We start from the raw sequence: 20,795 nt of genomic DNA, 5'->3' as shown, positions 1-20,795 counted from the left end.
CGAATGCTTACATGATGGTGGTCCAATGTAAACCGCTGAAGCAACACGGAAAAGCAATTTGATGTTATCTTGTGACGCTGAGCATGTGGGTGTTCTGTAATCAGCCAGCCTTACCCGTGTTTACCAGCCTATATTTCTAAGAATGGTCCTGAAATCTTTGGTTGTAATAAACCCAAAGTGGAATGTTAATGTCCACCAACGGAAGAATAGGCGAATAACCAATGGTGTACTTATTTGAATGAGTACTGTGTGGCAGTGAAAAATGCATGTGACACCCACGACCTGTGGCGCTGTTCTAGGCACTAGAAATATACAGTAAACAGGTTTTCGGGGGGCACCGACCTACATGGAACTGACCAGCTCGATGTGCAGGGAGGGGTAGTGATGGGACAGGGCCCAACCAGAAGAAACGGGGGGCTGGGGTCATCCCGCAAGCAAAGGCTCAGTGTGGGCGAATCAGGGAAGGCTTCCTGGAGGAGGGTGTGTTTGAACTCACCACAGACGGATGAATAGGAGTTTTCCAGTTTTACAAGGGAGTGAAGATGGGGTCCAGTGCGAGCGTATGCGCAGATCCAGGGGCTGAGTGGCTTAAAGAGAGTGAAACAGACACGCAGAGAGGGACTTGGGCCATGGCAGAGACACAGAGACTGGACAGAAAGGCTCAGAGGGAGACACACGATGGAGAAAGACATGGAGACAAAGATTCAGAGGAACAGGGAGACCAAGAAATAGAAAAACAAAGGCAGAGGCAGAGACGGAGTCGGAGAAATAGAGATTCTCAGGGAGAACAGAGACAGCAAACCCACAGAACGACTCGGAAAGACACGAGAACCAGAAAGGAACCCGCCCTCCATCACTCCGTTTGGGGAGCCCCTGCCCGGTGCGGGCCCTTTAAGGGCCCCTCCCCGCTCCTCCGCCCCCGCCGCGGGGATCAGGCGTCCCCGGCCCCGCCCACCGCCTTGCGTCAGCAGCACGTCAGGCGCTGTCCGCGCCCCCGGTGCTGAAGCAAGATGGCCGGCGGCGGAGGCCGGGCCCCGGCGTGAGCCGAGCGCGGGCGGCGGCCCCGCCATGCACCAGCCCCGCGGCTGCTGAGCCCGGCCCGACGGAGCCGGCCCGCCCGCCGGCGGCCCCGCAGACATGTCGCTACTTTGCGTCGGAGGTAGGAGTCCAGGCTGCGGGGTGGTGGCCGGTGGGGACCCCATGGGCTTCGGGGTCCGTGTGGATGCGGCTGGGCGCCGGCTGGGAGGGGCGCTGAGCGGGACTCACGCGGCTGGTCAAGTCCGCAGAGGCTGTAGCCCCCGTGGCGCGTCGGGGCGCCCGATCAGTGCAGGCGCAGCTGCTGGGGGTCGGGGGGTCGCGGCTGCACGCGGGGGGCGGTGTGCACGCCAGCGGGGATCTGGGGCTCTCTCTGGAACCGTCCAGACCGGGGCATCTGTGCAGAACGGGTCATGTGGGGGCCCCCGGGGAAGGGGCTGGCCTGGGTAGTTGGAATGAACCCTGCGGGGTCCTAGGAAGGAGTCCTATGCTGTGGGCGGCGGGTCCAGACCCACGCGGACTGAGTTCCGAACTGGAAGGGGAGTGAGTGCAGGAGGAGGGTCTCCACCCCAGGGCGTGTAAGATTTGGGTAAGAGGGTTCAGTCCCTAGGACACCCGCGAGCTCTGGTACACCCCCCAGCTCTGGCTGTGGAGAGGACTGGGAAGGTGCTGGGGAGACCTCTCCCCACGCCCTGAGAGGTCTGTGATTGGGATCTTGGGGCGCTTTTTCAGTTAACTCTGGCTTCCCGAACTGGGGTCTGGGGGGAGTAGCTGAGGGCCTCCCGGCTCTCCGACCCCTCTGGCACTTCAACACGCGTGTAGGGCCTTCTCTGCAGGGAGCCGACCTCTTGGAGGTACATTGCCCCCCCCCCAACCCCTCCCAGCCCATCCTCCTCACCTCACCCATTTTGTGCATAAGAGAGGGAAGAAGAGGTGGGGTGAAGCTATTTTGGGGCCAGAACGCCATCTGTATACCAAGGCCCACGCCCAGGCTATGCTCTGCTATGCTCTGCATTGGGTTGGAGGAGGGAGAGAGACGCGGGAGGGGCCAGGCGGTCCCCACCTCAGAAGGCTGGGGTGGGGGAGAAGCCAGCCCTCCAGGACCCAGGCGTCCCGGGCACTCCTGCTGAGAGAGAACTCTGGCTTTGGGAGGCCTTGAGCGGCAGGGTGGTGGCCAACGGGGGCACCAGGCTTCTAGAGGTCTCACCATGGGGGTATTAGGGACAGGGGTCCGCCTCCCCAACCCCTACTCCCTTCCAGAAGACTGGGGTGGGGGAAGAGGTGTGTCAGCCAAGTCTGAGACCCCAGGCTTTCGGAGACCCTAGGCAGCGGTGTGTGTGTGTGTGTGTGTGTGTGTGTGTGTGTGTGTCGCGGCCTCAGCCTAGATCCCAGTGGGCAGGCCCGGGAGCCCGGAATGGTCCCCGCCGCCCCTCCCCCTCCTACACCTCCCCCTCGGCCTTTCCATTCACAAACCCAGCCCCGCCCTCCTGCTCCCCGCCGCGGTGCTTTCCGTGTGCAGATCGCGCGGGGCTGGGCTGGCGTGGACGCTGGTGTTCTTAAAGGGACATGGGCCTCCTTTCCCCGGGCTCGTTCCCGAAGGCGGGGCTGGTGGCAGAAGGGCCCACAAGATCAAAAGTCTACTCAGCCAGCTCTTGGCTTACGGAGTTAGGGGAGTGGAGAGGTGGAGGGGACCCCCATTTTCCTCTATGCAACTTCCACAGACGAGGCCTAAGAGGCCCCTACCGGCCCCTCCCTTTTCTAAGTTGCCTTGCACTTAGGGGAGGTGAGGGGTTGGGTGGGTTGGCACTGGAGGAGGAAGCCTATGTGGTTATTCCTGGTTGATTTTCTGCTCTTCCCACCTCTGCCTCACATTCTCTGAGTTGGGTTCTTCTGGAAGGTTTGCCTAGTTAGCGAGGGGGAGAATCTCATCCTTAACTCTGACGCTAACAGGAGGCTGGGATGCGGGGGTGGTGTGAGGGGGGCAGTGAGCAGTAAGAAGGGTGAGGCTTCCTGAAATGGATGTCTGGGGGAAGAGTTGTGTTGGATGGTACTATAGAACTTACTGGGAGGGAGTCACAGCAGAGTGGAGGGGAGTCGCTGGGGTGGAGGGGGCAAGGCTGGGTACAATCCTGAGGTGTCAGGGGAGCAGTATGATGCTGGGAGGAGCTGGGGGAGAAACCAGGAGAAGTGGGAAGTGACGGACATGCTAGGAGCACTGGGGATGACAGTGGAAGGGGAGAATGGGAGGAGAGAGGTCACAGTACAGCAGGGGGGCTGGGCTGGGAGGGCTTTCCGTGGGTTTGAGCTCATCCTTGGAGTTGAGGATATACCTGACCACCCACCCAGGGGCACACCCACATGCACCCATACCTGTACACACATGAGCTGGCACCCTCATACTCAGACTTGCCCTGTGTGGAGAGAAAGGCTCAGGATCCAGCAAGGTTCTATGAAAACCACATGCCTGTGACTGCACACATGGACAAATGTGCACATTCACATGCCCATGTTAACACATGCACAGGCATGTATACAGGACACAGACTGACTTCACAGACATGGTCCCTGCAATATGAGTCTGTGTCTGTATATGTATATACACACACATATCCACATGTGTTTGATGTGTGTTCACAATATCCCTGTTTCATAAAAATCTGCCCATGCCCTAAAAATACAGGTATGTACTCATACATTCATGCTAGGATCCCAAATCTCTAAGAAACACATATGTATACAGATAAGCACATGCCAAGTTATGTGTGTACAAACGTGACTTACAGATAAGCACTTGCCTGGACACTCTAAGCAGCCCCTTTGAACAGGTTAATGATGATGCATACAGAAACATGCTTATGTAAATAGCTTCACAGGAGTGTGTCCATGAATGCAAGTAAACAACTACACATGCCATAAAACTACACCACACAACTGTAATACTGCCAACAATAAATTTAAAAGTAGCAATTTAAAAACCCAGACTTCTCATCATACTAAAATGCTTCTTTGTATTAACATTTGAACCCAGAAATTGAAACAGATTTTCCCTCTTTTTATTTTTATTGAATTTATTGGGGTGACATTGGTTCACAAAAACATACAGGTTTCAAGTATACAACTCAATAAAACATCATCTGCAGGCCGAAACTGGTTTGGCTCAGGGGATAGAGCATCAACCTGTGGACTGAAAGGTCCCAGGTTCGATTCCGGTCGGGGGCATGTACTTTGGTTGTGGGCACATCCCCAGTGAGGGGTGTGCAAGAGGCAGCTGATCGATTTCTCTCTCTCATCGATGTTTCTGACTCTCTATCCCTCTCTCTTCCTCTCTGTAAAAAATCAATAAAATAAAAAAATTAAAAACAAAACATCATCTGCACACTGAAAAAAAACTGCATCACACATACACACCTACATGTGTTTCTACCTGACACCTCACCTACAAGGTCACATGTACCCAAGGTCACACATATTGGCATGTTCCACATACAGTCACATCCTACTTTCCAGCACATACATGCAGACTCTCACCTGCATTCAGATACTTCCCATGAGCATGTGTCCCCTCATACATGCACACACAACTGCCTGCCCTGGTTATACACGCAAGCTTACATAACCGCAAGCTTACCTCACACCAACCCATGGGAGACCATCCTGTGTAGGCCTTGCCTCTGCTTCCTCTCATTTCCTTCTTTATGTGGAGTCCCATTGTTCCTGCCACTTGCAATTCACTTGCTAGGTCGTAGCAGAGCCCTGAGGCTGCAAGTCCCAAGGGCCATCTGGTTCCTTCCTGCAGTCATTCATATACTTACTCAGGAAGCATTCATTGAAGACCTACTATATGTGATACACACTGTTTCTGGCTCCAAAGACCCAGCCCTACTTCTGGCCTCATATTGGTGGGGTCAGAGTGGGAAGGCATGGAAGGGCTGAGGGAGCCTGGGAGGGGCCACCCAGTGTGCTTTTCTCTGGGAATCTTTCCCTGGTATGCCCACTACCAACTGTTTGGTCTCAGAAGACAAGGAGAAGCTAAGAAGAAGGAAGGTGTTGCTCTATGTGGAGGGAACAACACATGCAAAAGCACGGTAGTGTAGACTGGGTTCTAGATTTTCCCGTGTGCCTCATGGCGTTTTGCCAGGCCACTCAGTGTTTTAAAGGCTCCATAAATATTGGATGAATGAATTTTGTGTACAAATTAGCAAACTCATATAAAGATGAGTTTGCCTCACAACTAATAATATTAACAGGAAGCACCATTTATCCAGCATTCTACAAACAATGTGGAGGACTTTTATGCTCATTGGCCTCTTTAATCCTCATAGCAAGTCATTCTACAGATGGTGAAAACTGAGGCTTGTACAACTTGCCTAGAGGTATAGCTATCTAACTCCACAGCCTACTGGAAATGGGAGGAGGTTAAAAGGTCAGCATCTTCTCAGCCTCCAGGTCCTAGAGACACCCAAGTACCTTCCATGGGGTGAGAATCTGTGCTTGGATTGCCTTCCTTCATTCACTCAGTAAACAGAGATGTCACAATCTCCTCACTCAACATGGCTGTTCCCCTGCCCCTCTCCAAAGAAGCATTCCCAAATCCCTCTGCTCCTGGCTGCCCTGTTTCTGACACCACCCACCCAGGAGATGTATGCATCTGGGTCTTTGCTGTCACCGTTTTCAAAGGATGCCCTTCAAGGTTGGCTCTGATTCATCTTCAGGGCTTCTGTCTTAGCTGCTTCCATACCTGGACCTCACTCTCTACCCACACAGAATGGGATTGCTCTGTAAGGTGCCAACCACGACATCCTGAGTCCAGCAGGTCTGGGTCTTAATCCCTAGCAAGTCCCATACCCTCTTCATTCCTCAATGTGGCCATCTGTAGAATGGGCACACTAATAGTGCCCACTGCCTAGGTTTGCTGGAACTCTCCAATGAGATGAGGCGCGCAGAGCCACTGACACATGCTTATCCTGTGGAAAGTTTTAATAAGTGTGAGCCAAAGGCAGAAGGAAAAAAAAAAATCAATGATGGGGTTTTTATTAATGGGACTTAAAATCTTTCTTGAAAGGGGATCCGTAGGTGTAGGACATTTCCTGAGCGCTCACTGCGTTCTCAGGCCTGAAGAGGGCTCAGGAGTACACAGGTGGCAAAAAAGGTGCTGAGTTCTTTGAAAGTAACAGAGGCCTGGACTATGAGTTCAGCACCGTGGACAGTGCGTGGTGGGAGAATTCAACGCTGTGAACTGCGCGAGTTGTGGGGTGGGGAGAGCCGGCACAGGGGTTGAGGGGCAGTAGAGACAATGGTTCAGCACCTTGGACAGCACAGTGGCTTAGCGGGGCCTCTCGAGTGTAGAGTTTCAAACCTGCTCAGGACAGCACCTGCGCTAGTGAATGAAGGTGGGCCAGGTCTGGCAGCAGAGCTAGGGGAAGAGGAAATGAGTTATTTATTCATTTAATGATCCCCTGCTATATGCCAGGCCTCGTTCTAAGTGGTGGTTGGTAAACAAAACAAGTAAGAAATCCCTGTCAAGGTTCGTGGTGTGTTTTCTACACTGGAGGCTCTGGCTTATTTCTGTCGTCGATAAGTGAAGAGCCCTCTCTCCCAGGTGCAAAGCCATCAGGGCCAGCATCTTTATCACAAATGCATGCCTACCATCAATGTCACATATGAAACCACCAAGCATTCCAAAATATTTTTCTGAATTCTCTAGGCTTCACCCCCACCTTGTAGTATCTTCTGACACCTGGTAAGCATGTCCCATGGAGGCAGGGATGGCATTCATACATTTCTCCTGAGGACTGGAATCCTCTACTCCCCAACCACACCCGCAGGCCCAGCACAGACCGGAGTCCTCCTCGATTAGAATCCAGGACTGTCCAGGCCAGGGCCACATAAAAAACCCAATCCAATAGCAATGATACTATTGCCAATAATAGTAGCCCTGGCATGTGTGGCTCTTGGTTGGAGCATCGTTCTGTCCACCAAAAGGTGGCAGGTTCGATTCCAGATCCCCAGTGTGGGAAATGATGTTTCTCTCGCACATCGATGTTTCCTTCTTTCTTTTTTTGAAAATAAATAAATAATAAATAAATGGATTTTTAAAATATATTTTATTGATTTTTTTTACAGAGAGGGAGAGAGATAGAGAGCTAGAAACATCCATGAGAGAGACACATCAACCAGCTGCCTCTTGCACACCCCCTGCCAGGGATGTGCCCGCAACCAATGTACATGCCCTTGACTGGAATTGAACCCGGGACCTTTCAGTCCGCAGACCGACGCTCTACCACTGAGCCAAACCGGTTTCGGCAAATAAATGAATTTTTAAATTTTATTTTAAAGAGGAAGGGAAAGGGAGAGGGAGATAACAGCATCAATGAGAGAGAATCATTGGTCGGCTGCCTCCTGCACACCCCACACTGGGGATGGAGCCCGCACCTGGCCATGTGCCCTGACCCAAATCGAACCGTGACCTCTGGTTCATAGCTTGACACTCAACCACTGAGCCACACGTGCCCGGCTCCCTCTCCCTTTAAAAAATCCGTTTTAAAAAATAGTAGTAGTAATGATAGTATAATAATGCTGATCCTATTAATGATGAAGAGGGAGGAAGAGATGGGGAGAGGAGAGGAGGAAGAAGGGAGACCAGCTAGCTCTACCTCGCCCGGCAGCGCCTATGGGAGTCCGGAGCCCCTGCTCCCGATTCCATCGATTCCGCCCTAGCCAGTGTCCTCCAGTGCACCCACACTCATCAGTCAGTATGGATGGGGTCCCCAGGGTCCGCGGGGTCCGCGGGGCAGGCGGTGACCGGGGCTGATGAGGTGTCGGGCGGTGTCTCTGGCTGGCGGGCCAGAGAGGCCAGCAGTGGGCACCGCCCCCACCCGCCACGCCCAGCGGTCGCGCCGCCCACGCCCTCTGCGCCCAGGTTATAAATAGCCTCATGCTTGTGACCAGGAGCTTGCGGGGGGAGGGGCGGCGCTTCAGCCCCAATGACCCCCAGCGCCCGGCGAGGGCGGGGAAGGGACGGGCACCGATGTGATGATGACGGTGGTTAATGCTGGCGGTGAAAGCAACGGCACTTGGATTCGTTTACTGATGAGAAGGCGGCGGCGGGTTGGGGAGGGAGGAATAGAAAGAGACTGGGTTCTTTCTCCTTCCTCCACGCCCTCTTCTCCCCTAGCTGCTTTCCAGATGCTACCCACTCTTCCGTGCCCCTCCCACCTCCGGAGTTCCCTCCTCCCTCTATCCCACACCTTGCCATGAGCTCCCTACCCTGTGAGTCCTCCCCCCACTCTAAGCCCTCTCCCCTGGCCCTCCATTCCTTTCTGAGCCCCCTCCTCCACCCTGAGCCCCCTCCTCCACCCTGAGCCCCCTCCTTCCTCCGAGTCCCCATGAGGAACATGTACACTCTTTATCCTAGACTCCCAGGGGTCCTGAGCCTGGCCTCTGCCCCCAGAGCTGGACACCCCACCCCTCACCCCCCCAGTCTTCCACTGCTGGTGGACCCCAACAGAGCCCGTGGCCTTCTCTGCCCTCCGAGGCTCAGGCAGTAGGAAAGCGGTTAGAGGAAAGGAGGGGGGACAAGAGAGACAGAGACAGAGGGAGAAGGGGAGGAGACGGAAAGGCAATGACAGGGATGGAAAGAAACAGATTGGGGGCGGAAGGCCGGGAAAGAAACCGCACCTCCCCCCAACTCCCCACCAGGACAGGATGGAAGGCATTGTGCCATTGGCCTCCTCTGAGCCCTGTCCCAGATCTGTAAAAGGGGGTACAGTGGGAGCTGCGGGGTGGAGCCCAGGCCAGCTCAGGCTAGACCCCAGTCAGCCCCTGGATCTTCCCAGGGTCTGGCACCTACCCCCCTCAGTTTCCTCTGTCCAACTCTTCTTTCCCAACTTTGCCAGTTCCCTCCCCTGCCTGCCCTGCCTTGTGGAAATCAACGCATCTCCCTTCCTGTCTCTTTGTGTCTGACTTTCATGACTTGTTATCTCCGCTCCCTTCTTCCTCCTTTTCCTTTCCCTCCCCGTGTTGGTCCCTCCATGTGTGCGTTTTTCTCAGCCCCTCCCTGTCTGTGTCTCTTCCACCCTCTCCCTCTCCGCTCTGTCCCTGCACCCCCTCCCTTCGCAGAGACATCAGGTTGGCAAGCAGGAGCTCCCCCAAGGAGCGAGGCCTGGAGCTCCTGGTGCACACAGACCCTGAGCTCTCAGCCCCAGGGTTGAGGGGCTGGGTGTGTTAGCTCCTTGTGAGCTGGATATAAGAAGGGGCTAGTGGGATGGGGGCTGAGCAGGCATCCAAGAGAGGGGCCTTTGCACGAGTCACGAGTGGAAAAGTGAGGAAGATAGGAAGTGGTGACTGATTTTGGGAGTGGGGGGAGGAGACAGAGACAGAAAATACAGGGGGATACAGAAGGGGACACACACGCATGCACGCACACACATACGCACACACACACGGAGCCAGATCTAGAGAACCAGAGAGAGAATAAGTCAGAGTGAGACAGAGGGGGGTTCACTTCCTGAGGGTCACACAACAGGTAAACGGGACCTGACTCCACATTGAACTGGCGCTCACCTCTCCCAGTCCCCAGCCAAGGGCTCCATGGTCACTCTGCCTCCCAAACCCAAACCCAAGCGGGGGTGGGGGTATGATGCCCCACCATTTACATTTAAATTCTGGGTCTTTTGGAGGCATAGGAAGGCACTCATTTCTTCTCTTGCTCTACAGCTCTGAGGAGCTCACTCAGTACTTCTGTGAGTCCATCCCACCTCCACACTCCCACCCCATGACAGGAGCAAACAGTACCCAATATAATAAAATCCTAATATGCTAAGTGTCTGGTCAACCAGTTTGCCATTCAACCAATCAAAACATACAATGCTAATGATATGCTAAGACCACTCAACCGCTCACTATGATGTGCATTGACCACCAAGGGGCAGACGCTCTGACCAGTAGGTTAGCTTGCTGCTGGAGTCTGGCCAGTCGAAACTGAGTGGGATGGGCCAGACATGCCCTGGAGACCTCCCACTGTCCCTCCCCAGCTGGCCAACCTCCCGTGTCTCTCCCCGGCCCAGGTTGTGCACCAGTGGGGTCCCTCAGCCTGGCCTGAGCCCTCTTGCAATCTGGGATCCCTTGGTGGATGTCAAAGAACTGGTTTCAGCCCAATCCTGCAGGCCAGGCAAAGTGACCCTACTGTGTATGAATTCGTGCACCCAGCCTCTAGTTTATTGATAAATGTTTAGAACCACTCCACTTATTTTCCCCACTGATTCCATTCAGCTGCTTTTACATGCTAGACATTCAAGTGATGGGGATAGAGACATGAACAAAATGGGAGGCTGTGCATTTGCCCAGGAAAAGGCCAAACTTGACTTTCAAAAAAGAAGAAAGAGCCCTAGCTGGTTTGGCTCCGTGGATAGAATGTCGACCTGCACACTGAAGTGTCCCGAGTTCGATTCTGGTCAGGGGCACATGCCCAGGTTGCAGGCTTGATCCCCAGTTGGGGGTGTGCAGGAGGCAGCCAATCAATAATTCTCTCTCATCATTGATGTTTCTGCCTCTCTCTTCTTCTCCCTTCCTCTCTGAAATCAATAAAAATTATTAAAAAAAAAAAGAAGAGTAGAACCACAGATTTAGCCTCCAACTTGCTTGCACAAACTCTTCAAAACATACAAAGGTTCTATGGAGGGGATGGAGGCTACCATTTGTGTAGGAAATAAAGTGATGCTCTGATTGCTGACGCCAGACTGTCTCCAGTGCCTGCTCATGGTGATGGCACCTGGGAGGGAGAGTCGGGGCTGGGGTAGGTAGAAACTTCTTATTGTGTAATTTTTTGACCAGTCTGATTTTGTAACCAACTTGTATTGCCTACTCAAACAGAAACATTCATTTGAAAAGAAAAGAAGGGAGGAGAAATGCGGAAAAGAGGAGGGCTCACTTTGGTAACAAGTTTTGGTGGAGGTGGAGCATGAGTGATGGAGAAAGATGTTGGGGCAGCTGCAGGGTGCGAGAGAAGCTGAAATTGCAAGTTTACTATCCTGTGAGAAAAGGCAGTGAAGAGTGAAATTGCTTTGAATCCCTGAGGGCTGTGGGTTATGTGAAATCTGAAGAGACTGGACAACATGAGACCCTGACATGTATTCAGTTGCACCTTTCACAGATGAATGGGACTGCACAAGCTCTCACAACCTCTTGGCCAGGACTGGGATATCCTGTTCCACCTCCTCCAGTCTCCTTTCAATATTGAACCCCAAACCTTGAGCGTGTTTGATGAGACAGACTGAGCTAGACAATTGGGGAAGAAGTCTTGCTAGCTTGACAGTGGGATGGGGGTTATTGGAAATCGTCTCTTCTCCCTCCCCCGTGACTCTGCCCCACCTCCTCCCTAAGTGTTTCTCCCTCTGTGGCAATCCTGGAGAGCTTTCTGTGGGAGGGCTTTCCTGCCACCAGTCCAGCTCCTTCTTTAGAATTTTGTTCAATGGAAGATAAAACCAAAGCTGGAGGGGAGAAGCTGCAGGGGAGTTTAATGGGGAGGGAGGAGGGGCAGGGATTGCACCCAGGGCTTAGATTCCTTCCGCCCCTAGGTCTGCCTCTGCTCATCTATCTGATGGCTTCTCTCTCTCCCTCTCATCCCTGCCTCCCTCCTCTCCTTAATTTTCCTCCTCTCCTTGTCTCTGTCTTTATCTTGTGTTTTTTTTTTTTTTTTTTTTTTTTTTTTTTGTGTGTGTGTGGGTTTTTTTTCCTGTTTGGTTTCTGCATCTGTCCCTTTTGCTTTCTATCCTTGCCTCTGTCTTCTCTCTGTTTCTTTCTGTGTCTCTCTCATTATGTCTCTATTTTGGTGTCTTTCTCTGTGCCTCTGTCTCTCTCCTCCCTGCCTCTCTCCCCATCTCCCTTCCCGATCTGTCTCTCTCCACAGTCAAAAAAGCCAAGTTTGATGGTGCCCAAGGTGAGTGGCCTCTATACCTGTCCTGTCCTATGTTGTCTGTCTATTTGTCTATCCATCTCTTGGAGAGATGGGGGGAAGGGGGTCTGAGCCATGGGTGGGGGACTCGGGCTGTGTCTGCTAAGCATCATAGAAAGTGTCAGACATGGCTTGTGGTCCCAGCCATCTCCTCAGCCATCCCCTGCAAACCCCAGGGTGGGTGGGGCTCACCCTGAGCCAATGGCCCTTTCCAGGAACCCAAGAGATTGTGTGGGACTCTTAGATCAGGCTCCAGATGGGGAGAGTGAGGCTCAGAGAGATGAAGGTGTAGTCACTTTTGTTCCCATCTGGGGCCCCAGTCTTTTCAGCTAAAAACCTAGGCTGTTGGATGTAGTTATTTTTAAGCAGCAGGATTAGGCATTCCCAAATCCCACGTCTCCCTGCACTAAGGTCCGTCCCTTGTGCTCTGAGGGACTGAGAATGGGGGAAACATGGGGGGCTGGCCCGGAGGCGGGAGGAATGCACAGGAGCAGAGTGGTATGTTGAACCTGAGGTGGCCCCGAGCACACAGCACCTAGGGCACATGTGTCAAACACAAGGCCCGCAGGCCAAATCCGTCCCGCCAGGCCTTGCAATGTGGCCCGCACCGTGCTGTCATCACTGCACTCCGCTGCGTTTCCATCACAATGACAGTTTATGACTGTTCAGTAAACCATTCGGCCCGCGATTTAGGCTGGATTTTAGATTTTGGCCCCTTCTCTGATTGAGTTCGACACCCCTAACCTAGGGGATCACGGCTGGTTGTCTAGAGTTTAGAAGGGGCACCGGGTGTGTCTGAACCCCTACGCTAACGCCTGCTTTCACCGCCACAGAGAAATTCAACACATACGTGACCCTGAAGGTGCAGAATGTCAAGAGCACGACCATCGCTGTGCGGGGGAGCCAGCCCAGCTGGGAGCAGGATTTCATGTTGTGAGTGGTTGGTCCTGCCCAGCCTCACCCCCTGGCACCTTGCTGGTCCCACCAATACGTCCCTTGGTGTCATCTGGGGCTCACCCCCCTCCTCCCTCTGCCCCATGTCCACCCATCAGCTTTGTCTCCAAAGCTCTTCCCAAATCCAGCTCCTTCCTTCTCTCTGGTGCCACCAGCCTCCGCTCCGGCCTCCCGCTGCAATCTGCCTTCTGCAATCTGTTCTTCTCCAGGCAGCCACCGGGATATTTTTAAAACGGCAAATCACATCCTGTCACTCTCCAGACTTGCCTGTGGCTCATCCACCTCAGAACAAAACCCACACGGCTCCCCTCAGCCCTGGAGGAGGCCTGGCCCCTGTGACCCCTCCCCACCAGTATCTGTCTCCATCTTCCTGCCTCACCTGTCCCAGCCACAGCCCCTCTGCAAGGTTCCTCCAACGCAGCCAGCCTGTTCCCACCCCAGGATCTTTGCACTTGCTCTCCTCTCCTCCCTGCCCCTCCCAGCTGGCTCCTTCTTATAGTACTTCCTGTCTCCGCTGTGTGAGCTCCTTAGAGAAGCCCTCCCTGACCATTACCCCAAGCTGCACTTGAAGAGTAATTTCTAGCCTGCTACCAGCTGTTATTCCAGTCATTTGTGCGAATTTTGGACATATTTATGGCCCCTGACCCTAACCTGTGAGCTCTATGAGGGTATGGTCTTATCTGTCCCTGTCACTGCTTTGACTCCCAGGCCATGCACAGGGCCTGGCACTCAATAAATATTTGCCTAATCACTGAATGAATTCATGACCCGGTCCCTCCCCTTGACCTAGAGCCATCCAGGGCCTGCCTCCTCTGATGATGGGAGCGTGTGCCATGCTCTCGGCTAAGGCTTTGATAAAATAAATTGGCCCACAACGCTGGGAGAGAAGGTGCCGCTGTCATCCTCCTTTTGTAGATGAGGAAACAGAGGACCAGAGAGGCTCAGCCACTTGCTCAGGGTCACACAGCCTGTCCGTGGCAGAGCTGGGATTTGGACCTAGGCAGCCCTCCACCCCTAGCTTGGGCCTGACAGTGGTGGAGGCCACGGGAGAACCCAGTTAGGATCCTGGAGCAGAGGAGCAGCTGGGGAAGGGAGGGAGGAACTGGCCCTACGATTCTTGGGCCAGTGAATGGGGAGGGACAGGATGGTCCTCCCCATTTGAAAAAGCGAGTTGCTGAATGACCAGGTCACAGACCACAGATATATTCAAGGAGAACATTCCTTAAGATAAATCCTTGGCGAACGGGTCAGTTCAGTGAATTGGACATTCACCAAGGTTTCTCCCCCCCGCCAAATCTGCCTATGGCTAGACTGGGGCTGCAGGGAAAGTACTCACGGGAGGGCCATTGATATGCTCAGGTTGTCCCCAGGCCATTGGACAGAGGTGACACTGGGAGTGTGGGGTAATAGGGAGCCATACAGGGTATTTGGGCACCGTCCTCACTTAGCTAGCATTCTTGCGGCCTGAGAATTGAGGTAGGACCAGGCAAGTTGGGGTGCAGAAGGTGTGTGATATCTGCCCCAACCCTTGCATCCCCGCTTGGAACCCCGGTTCTGCTGTGAGGCCCTGAGCATGTACGTTAGCCCTCTGACCTCAGTTTCCATCTGTGAACAAGAGTCACTGTGTTATCTTCCTGGCTAAGACTCACTCAGGCCTGGGTTTAAATTCCAGCGGGCCATATGTCCTGAGCTGAGTGCGCTGACTTTTCTGAGTCTCTTTTCTGTGTCTCTCTCATTATGTCTCTATTTTGGTGTCTCCCTACCCTCACTCCTGCCCCATCCTGCCCCCTCCTCTCTCTCTGCAGCGAGATCAACCGCCTCGACTTAGGGCTCACGGTGGAGGTGTGGAACAAGGGCCTCATCTGGGACACGATGGTGGGCACCGTGTGGATCCCCCTGCAGAGCATCCGCCAGTCCAACGAAGTGAGTTTGGGGCTGAGGGTTAGGGGGGGGTGCCTGGGAGGAGCCAGAGGCCAGTGGCCTAAACTCGGTGGACATTTACCTCCTTCCCTGGATAATTCAGCGGCAGCTCCAGAGTGACGAGGGTCTCAACTCCTTCCATCTTGTTTGCTCTGTCTTTCCGAACGCCTTCACCTCACGGCCCAGGAGAGCTGCTGGAGAATCACCAATACATTTGCGTAACCATCATGGGAAGGAAAGGTGGCCAGAGGGGGTTTGCCCTCCAAATTAAGGACCAAACCTGGAGGTTGCTCTTGGCACTTCATTCGCTTCCCATTGGCCAGAAATTAGTCAGGGACTCCCACCTAGCTGCAAGGGAGGTCTGGGAAATGTAGTCTTACGCTGCATAGCCCTGGGCCCACCTAAAAATGTACTCTTATGGAAGAGAGGGGAAAGGATGATGTGGGTAATTAGCACTTTGTGCAGGAGGAAGGCTACACCTGATGGTACCAGACAATAACATTGGTCTCTTGGTTATAAGTTTCCCCCTTTCCCCTTCCCCTCCCCCCACGCTGAGCCCAGCAGCATCTTTTTACCCCAGAACTCTTTATATATATATATATATATATATATATATATATATATATATATATATATATATTATTGATACTTTACAGAGAGGAGAAAGGGGGAGAGAGAGAGCTAGAAACGTCAATGAGAGAGAAACATCGACCAGCTGCCTCTTGCACACCCCCTATTGGGGATGTGCCCGCAACCAATGTACATGCCCTTGACTGGAATCAAACCTGGGACCTTTCAGTCCACAGACTGACGCTCTACCACTGAGCCAAACCAGTTTCGGCTACCCCAGGACTCTTTCCTGCCCTCCCTCCCCATCTCCCTCTGAAGGCCTTCTGGATGGCACCTGCACACATCGCCAACTTCATCTTCCTCCACACCCCAACTTCCACCCCTTACAGAGTTCCAAAGAAGGCTGTCACCTGGACTTCCAATGTCTCTTCCATTATCCCCTAAGCTTAGCTCCCATGTCCTCCCTCAGCAACCCCTTCTTAACTCCTCCCTGAACCCCTCAGCCCCCCTCCCTCCCTCTGACCTTATCCTGACCTCACAGGGCAGGCGGTGTCTCTATCACATTCTGTTTCCTGTGACTGTGGACTTCTCGGGGATCCTGAACTTGCCCAGCGTGGGATAGGCATAGAGGAGGCACCAGGAAGGGTTTATATATTTATTTTTTAAATATATCTTATTGATTTTTCTACAGAGAGGGATAGGGATAGAGAGTTAGAAACATCGATGAGAGAGAAACATCGATCAGCTGCCTCCTGCACACCTCCCACTGGGGATGTGCCCGCAACCAAGGCACATGCTCCTGACCGGAACCAAACCTGGGACCTGTCAGTCCGCAGGCCGACGCTCTATCCACTGAGCCAAACCGGTTTCGGCAGGGTTTATTTTTTAATAAATGAATGGAAAGGGAGAAAATGGGCACAATAGTCGAGGCAAGTGAGTCCAAAAGGAAGCCTTGAGGGTGACCCTACATTTTCTCAGCGACCGCTCCTCCCCCTGCCCCTCCCCCCAAGTGTGAGGAAGGCCCTGTCTCCTGTGTCAGTGATGGCCGGCGCAGAGGATCCTGGAGCACTCCTCCCACCCCTGCCAGCCTCCCCCTGGGGCTGCAGAAAGCAAACCCCAAATCCCACACAGCATCATTCTCACTTGAGATGAGGAAACTGAGGTTCAGAGGAGAACCCGCCTGCTGAAGGATTTGTGTTTCTGAACCCAGGGGGGCTGGCTCAATCACCAGGGGAGGGGTTTCCTTTCTGGATTGTGGGAGCATCGGGGCTTTCCTATGGGGCCAGGGCTGCGTAACTCCCGTGAGGGATGGGGCGTGGCTGTGTAACTCTAGTAGGACTGCTCCTGCTGACCCCAATGGGCCCTCTCTCTGGGTCCCTGACTCTGCATTCCCTGGACCTGCAATGTTGCCTTGCACTGAGTCTGTTTCCTCATCTGTAAAGGAGGGGTGGTGGTGTGGGTGGCCCTTGCTCTTGGGGCAGGGGTGGGATGGAGTGAGGGAGACATCTCATGTGAGCAGATGCCTGATCCACCTCGCCTCACCCAGGGTCCTGACCCCTGTCGTCCCCTCCCCCTATATCCAGGACGGCCCTGGAGAGTGGCTGACCCTGGACTCCCAGGTCATCATGGCAGACAGTGAGATCTGTGGCACCAAGGACCCCACCTTCCACCGCATCCTCCTTGACACCCGCTTCGAGCTGCCCTTAGGTGAGTGTGGGGGAGGCACAGGACCCTGGCCCAGTCCCAGGAGCATGGCCAGGCCGGCTGTGCCCATACAACCCGCATTCTGAGGACAAGGTTTCCTCTCCCCAGAGGAGAGAGTTTCCTGGGTTTCAGCCAGTCAGCTGAGCTGTGCACCTGCTGCGCACACAGTGGGGTCCAGCTCCTCCAGGTCACCAATGGGCAGTCAATGCTCTGGACCGTGGGACTCAGGCTCCAGCTTTCCTGGCAGGTCCTGGAGAAGACATTCTGCTGCAGGGGTGAGCTGGGCTTAGAAGACAGACAGAGGCAAGGAGACAGAAAGACAGAGGCAGAGAGGCATAGTCCGCCTTTCCTGGAGGCAGCTGGGTTCTCCCACGTCATCCTTCCGAGAACTTATGACTCCCCCTGTTGTAATGCTAGGGTTCATCTTCTCCCCCACTCCCCGCCCACCTCCAAGGCAGCTGGGGCAGTGCCGGGGCAGGGGCCCACCCTGGCCCTCCGCCCGCTGGAGACCCGCCCAGGGAGCCTCAGGATGCGTTGGGTGGATGATGAGTGGCGGGCAGGGGCTTCCGTGCTCACAGCCAGGGCTCCCCTTGCAGATATTCCTGAGGAGGAGGCTCGCTACTGGGCCAAGAAGCTGGAGCAGCTGAACGCCATGCGGGACCAGGATGAGGTGAGTATCGATGGGGGGGGGGGGGGCCCTCTCTTCTTCTTGAGTCTGTCTCTTTGTCTCCTCATGTCCTCCATTGCCTGTCTCTGTTTCTCTCTCCTTGTCTTTCCCTGTGTCTGTGTCTCTAACTCTTCATAACCCAAATAAATCAGTGACTCATGGGGTCCAATCTCCAAGTAGGATGTCTGCCAGGAACACACAGTCTAACAATATAAGGATGATTCCAATGGACTCAAGTTTTTCATTTTTCAAATACCCTCAAGGGCACACAGGGGCTCCGGAGCCGTTCTCACACTCCCTCTCTGCCCCGCACGCCCCAATTCCTCAAGTCACACTTTCAGACTTTCCTAAACTCTCTTCTCTCCCACCGGCCTTAGCCCCTGTACCTCGGATCTTCCATGCCACCCCTTCTTCTTCTTGGCTCTGCACCCTCACAGTGCAAAGACCCAATATGGCCCAGACGACAATCTTTAGAAGGCGAGGGCAGGGGAGAAACAGCAGGCAAGACTGCAACACTCTTTAGGGAGTGGTGGAGAGTAAGGGGGCAATATTCACATGTGAGTAATTTTTGTCCAACCTCATTTCTCTGTCCCCTCCCCCTCCTCCTCCTCCTCCCCCCCCCTCCTCCTCCTCCTCCTCCTCCTCCTTCTTCTTCTTCTTCTTCTTCTTCTTCTTCTTCTTCTTCTTCTTCTTCTTCTTCTTCTTCTTCTTCTTCTTCTTCTTCTCTCTTTCTCTCTCTCATCTCATCCTAATCTGTCTCTTTATTTTTTCTATATCTGTTTCTCGCTGTTCTTCTGTGTGTACTTGTCTCCCTCTGTGAACATTGTATCCCTTTTCTCCAGAGGGAGAGGGTTGGCAGACACGGGGGAGTCAGGATGGAACACAGCAGAGCACCATCCTGGTCCCCTGGCTTCTGGCCCCGCTGAGATGAGCCCTCTTTCCTTCCCTCCCCTCAGTATTCATTCCAAGATGAGCCAGACAAGCCTCTCCCCGTCCCCAGCAACCAGTGTTGTAAGTACCTGTCGATTCCTTTCTTGGCATCCCTTCCCCACCACATGACTGCTGTGTGTAGCAGACAGTCGGCTCCCTTCCAGATGTGGGTCCTCAGCGAGGGCAGCATCTGCTCACAGTGTGGTGGGAAGACGAAGAGATCTGGGGCTTGGGTTTGAGTTCTGCCTTGACACTGCACAGGCATGCCAGTGGCCCTCTCTGATCCCTGGAGTCACTCACTCTGAAATGGGGCATCTGACGGCCCTTTATTCTGAAGGGTCCTAGGACATCTGGAGGCTTCAAAAACATTTTTCAGACTCTTGAACCCCATCGCTCAAATCCTAGATGAGGACCTCTTCCATGGAGCCAGCACAGGCCCCCACGCAGCCCACAGACAGTCACTGCCAGTCCTGCCAACACATGTACAATAGGTGCACGTACAGTGTTCCATTCACCCATTTTCTTAGATGGAGAAATTGAGGCCCATGAGAAGAAGCAACTTGCCCAAGGTCACGCACCTGGCAGGAGGCAAAGCTAGGATTTGAACCTAGGTCTGAGGGACTCTTTCCACTGCACTGCATCTATTAATGCTGATAGCAAGCACGTTCCTCTGCCTACTGCCCCTCCGACGAGGCTGGAGTTTTCGAGATTGCTTATGTTCCTTGGCCCTGAGGATGCTCAGGGGTACTCAGACCAGGTATCCATGAGCCAAGGAGATGCCTCTCTCCTAGAAGTTCCTCCTGAGTCCTCTCGAGGGGAGAAGTGACAATCATAGTCTCAGGGCAGAACCCGAACCCACAACACCTTGTCCCCACCCCACACCTCAACCTCTTCCTCCCGTTCCATCTGCTTCCTTACCCCCATTTCCTCCTCTCTCACAGTCTCCCCCCCCATTCCCCTTCCCCCCCATATGCCCAGGATGGTGATGATGGAGCCTCGAGGGGGCATGTGCTAGGGGGCTGCCATTGGGGACCTCTGTTCTGCCCTGATGTGTGTATGTTACCAAGAGGGAAGTTTACCAAGAAGGCCCCTGGACTTCCCTGCCTGGGGTGGAGCCATCACTTCCCAGAAGGATTGATACCTCCCTCCCCCCATGAATGGATCACTGAGGATTGTGCAGGAGCCGAGAACAAAGAATACCTGGGCAGATGGGCTAAAGGGAAGGGTGGATTCCATTTGGGAATGGAGACCCACCTCCCAGCATTTGCCTCTGAGCTCCAAGGCCTTTTGGGAATGTTTCAAAGGAGTTGGGATTCTGGTGCAAGACATTTTCCCACAATGCCAGGGAGTGATGGAGATGATGCAGTTCTCTTCCTGGCCCTAAAGCTCAGAGGCTGTGTGACTTCAGGCTGCTCATCCCACCTCTCTGGACCCTATTTCTCCCCCTGTACAATGAGCAGAATGATGGGAGGGGAGGGGGAGAAGTCACCCAACAGGCGTGTTTTGAAATTTAGGATTTCCAGTTCAACATTGCTTCCCTTGTGCACGCAATAGGGGAGGGGAGGAGGAGAGAGTGCTGGCCTCAGACGGCAGAGTTGAAGAACCCTTATCCCAAATGCCCTCTTCATTACCTCCTGGCTGAGCTCGTGGCCGCCTCCAAAGAGAGAGACACCCGGCCTTCCTGCCAAAGGAGTGGGTGAAGGCGGGATGCACGTGGCCGTGGTGAACGTGGCCCTCGGGGAAGACCCTCCGTTTGAGAGGCGATGTGGGTCCTGGGTGGGAGAAGGAGATGGGGAGAAGGAGGCGGATGGGGGAGCCTCCCTCCGGTGCCCCTCTGCCTGCTCCCTTTTATTATCTCTGCCCCTTCTCTTTGTAGGCAACTGGAATTATTTTGGCTGGGGTGAGCAGCAGAGTAAGTACTCAGCCTGATGTCCCGGGAGGCCACAGGGAGGTGGGCGCCTTGGCCACTCTGAGGCCCCCGCCCCACCATGCAGGGAAGCGAGGAGCCAGTGGCTGGCACGTTGGGGCCAGAGCGCTGGCAAGACCCCTTCTGTGCCCTCTTGC

At 54.0% G+C, this 20,795-nt stretch overlaps 1 protein-coding gene across 9 annotated transcripts in view; it reads left to right on the top strand.

Moving 5' to 3' along the window:
• The first annotated feature begins 992 nt into the window (after window positions 1-992).
• Window positions 993-20,795, top strand: part of UNC13A (unc-13 homolog A) — a 62,429-nt gene continuing 42,626 nt past the window's right edge. For 7 of the 9 annotated variants that reach the window (XM_036450157.2, XM_036450161.2, XM_036450156.2 and 4 more), the window contains exons 1-8: window positions 993-1,159; window positions 11,942-11,971; window positions 12,820-12,919; window positions 14,746-14,863; window positions 17,014-17,137; window positions 17,731-17,804; window positions 18,758-18,812; window positions 20,608-20,643. In XM_036450157.2, coding sequence (XP_036306050.1) covers window positions 1,138-1,159; window positions 11,942-11,971; window positions 12,820-12,919; window positions 14,746-14,863; window positions 17,014-17,137; window positions 17,731-17,804; window positions 18,758-18,812; window positions 20,608-20,643 — 559 coding nt within the window. In that variant the 5' untranslated portion in view covers window positions 993-1,137. The remainder of the gene's footprint in view (window positions 1,160-11,941; window positions 11,972-12,819; window positions 12,920-14,745; window positions 14,864-17,013; window positions 17,138-17,730; window positions 17,805-18,757; window positions 18,813-20,607; window positions 20,644-20,795) is intronic. The other 2 variants (XM_036450158.2, XM_036450159.2) reach the window with 2 other exon arrangements.

This window comes from Pipistrellus kuhlii, unplaced genomic scaffold (assembly GCF_014108245.1).
Source record: "Pipistrellus kuhlii isolate mPipKuh1 unplaced genomic scaffold, mPipKuh1.p scaffold_m20_p_21, whole genome shotgun sequence".
In the NCBI taxonomy this organism is placed as follows: Eukaryota; Metazoa; Chordata; class Mammalia; order Chiroptera; family Vespertilionidae; genus Pipistrellus; species Pipistrellus kuhlii.
The sequence above is the reverse complement of the archived record's forward strand: the minus strand, read 5'-3'. Positions and strand labels throughout refer to the sequence as shown.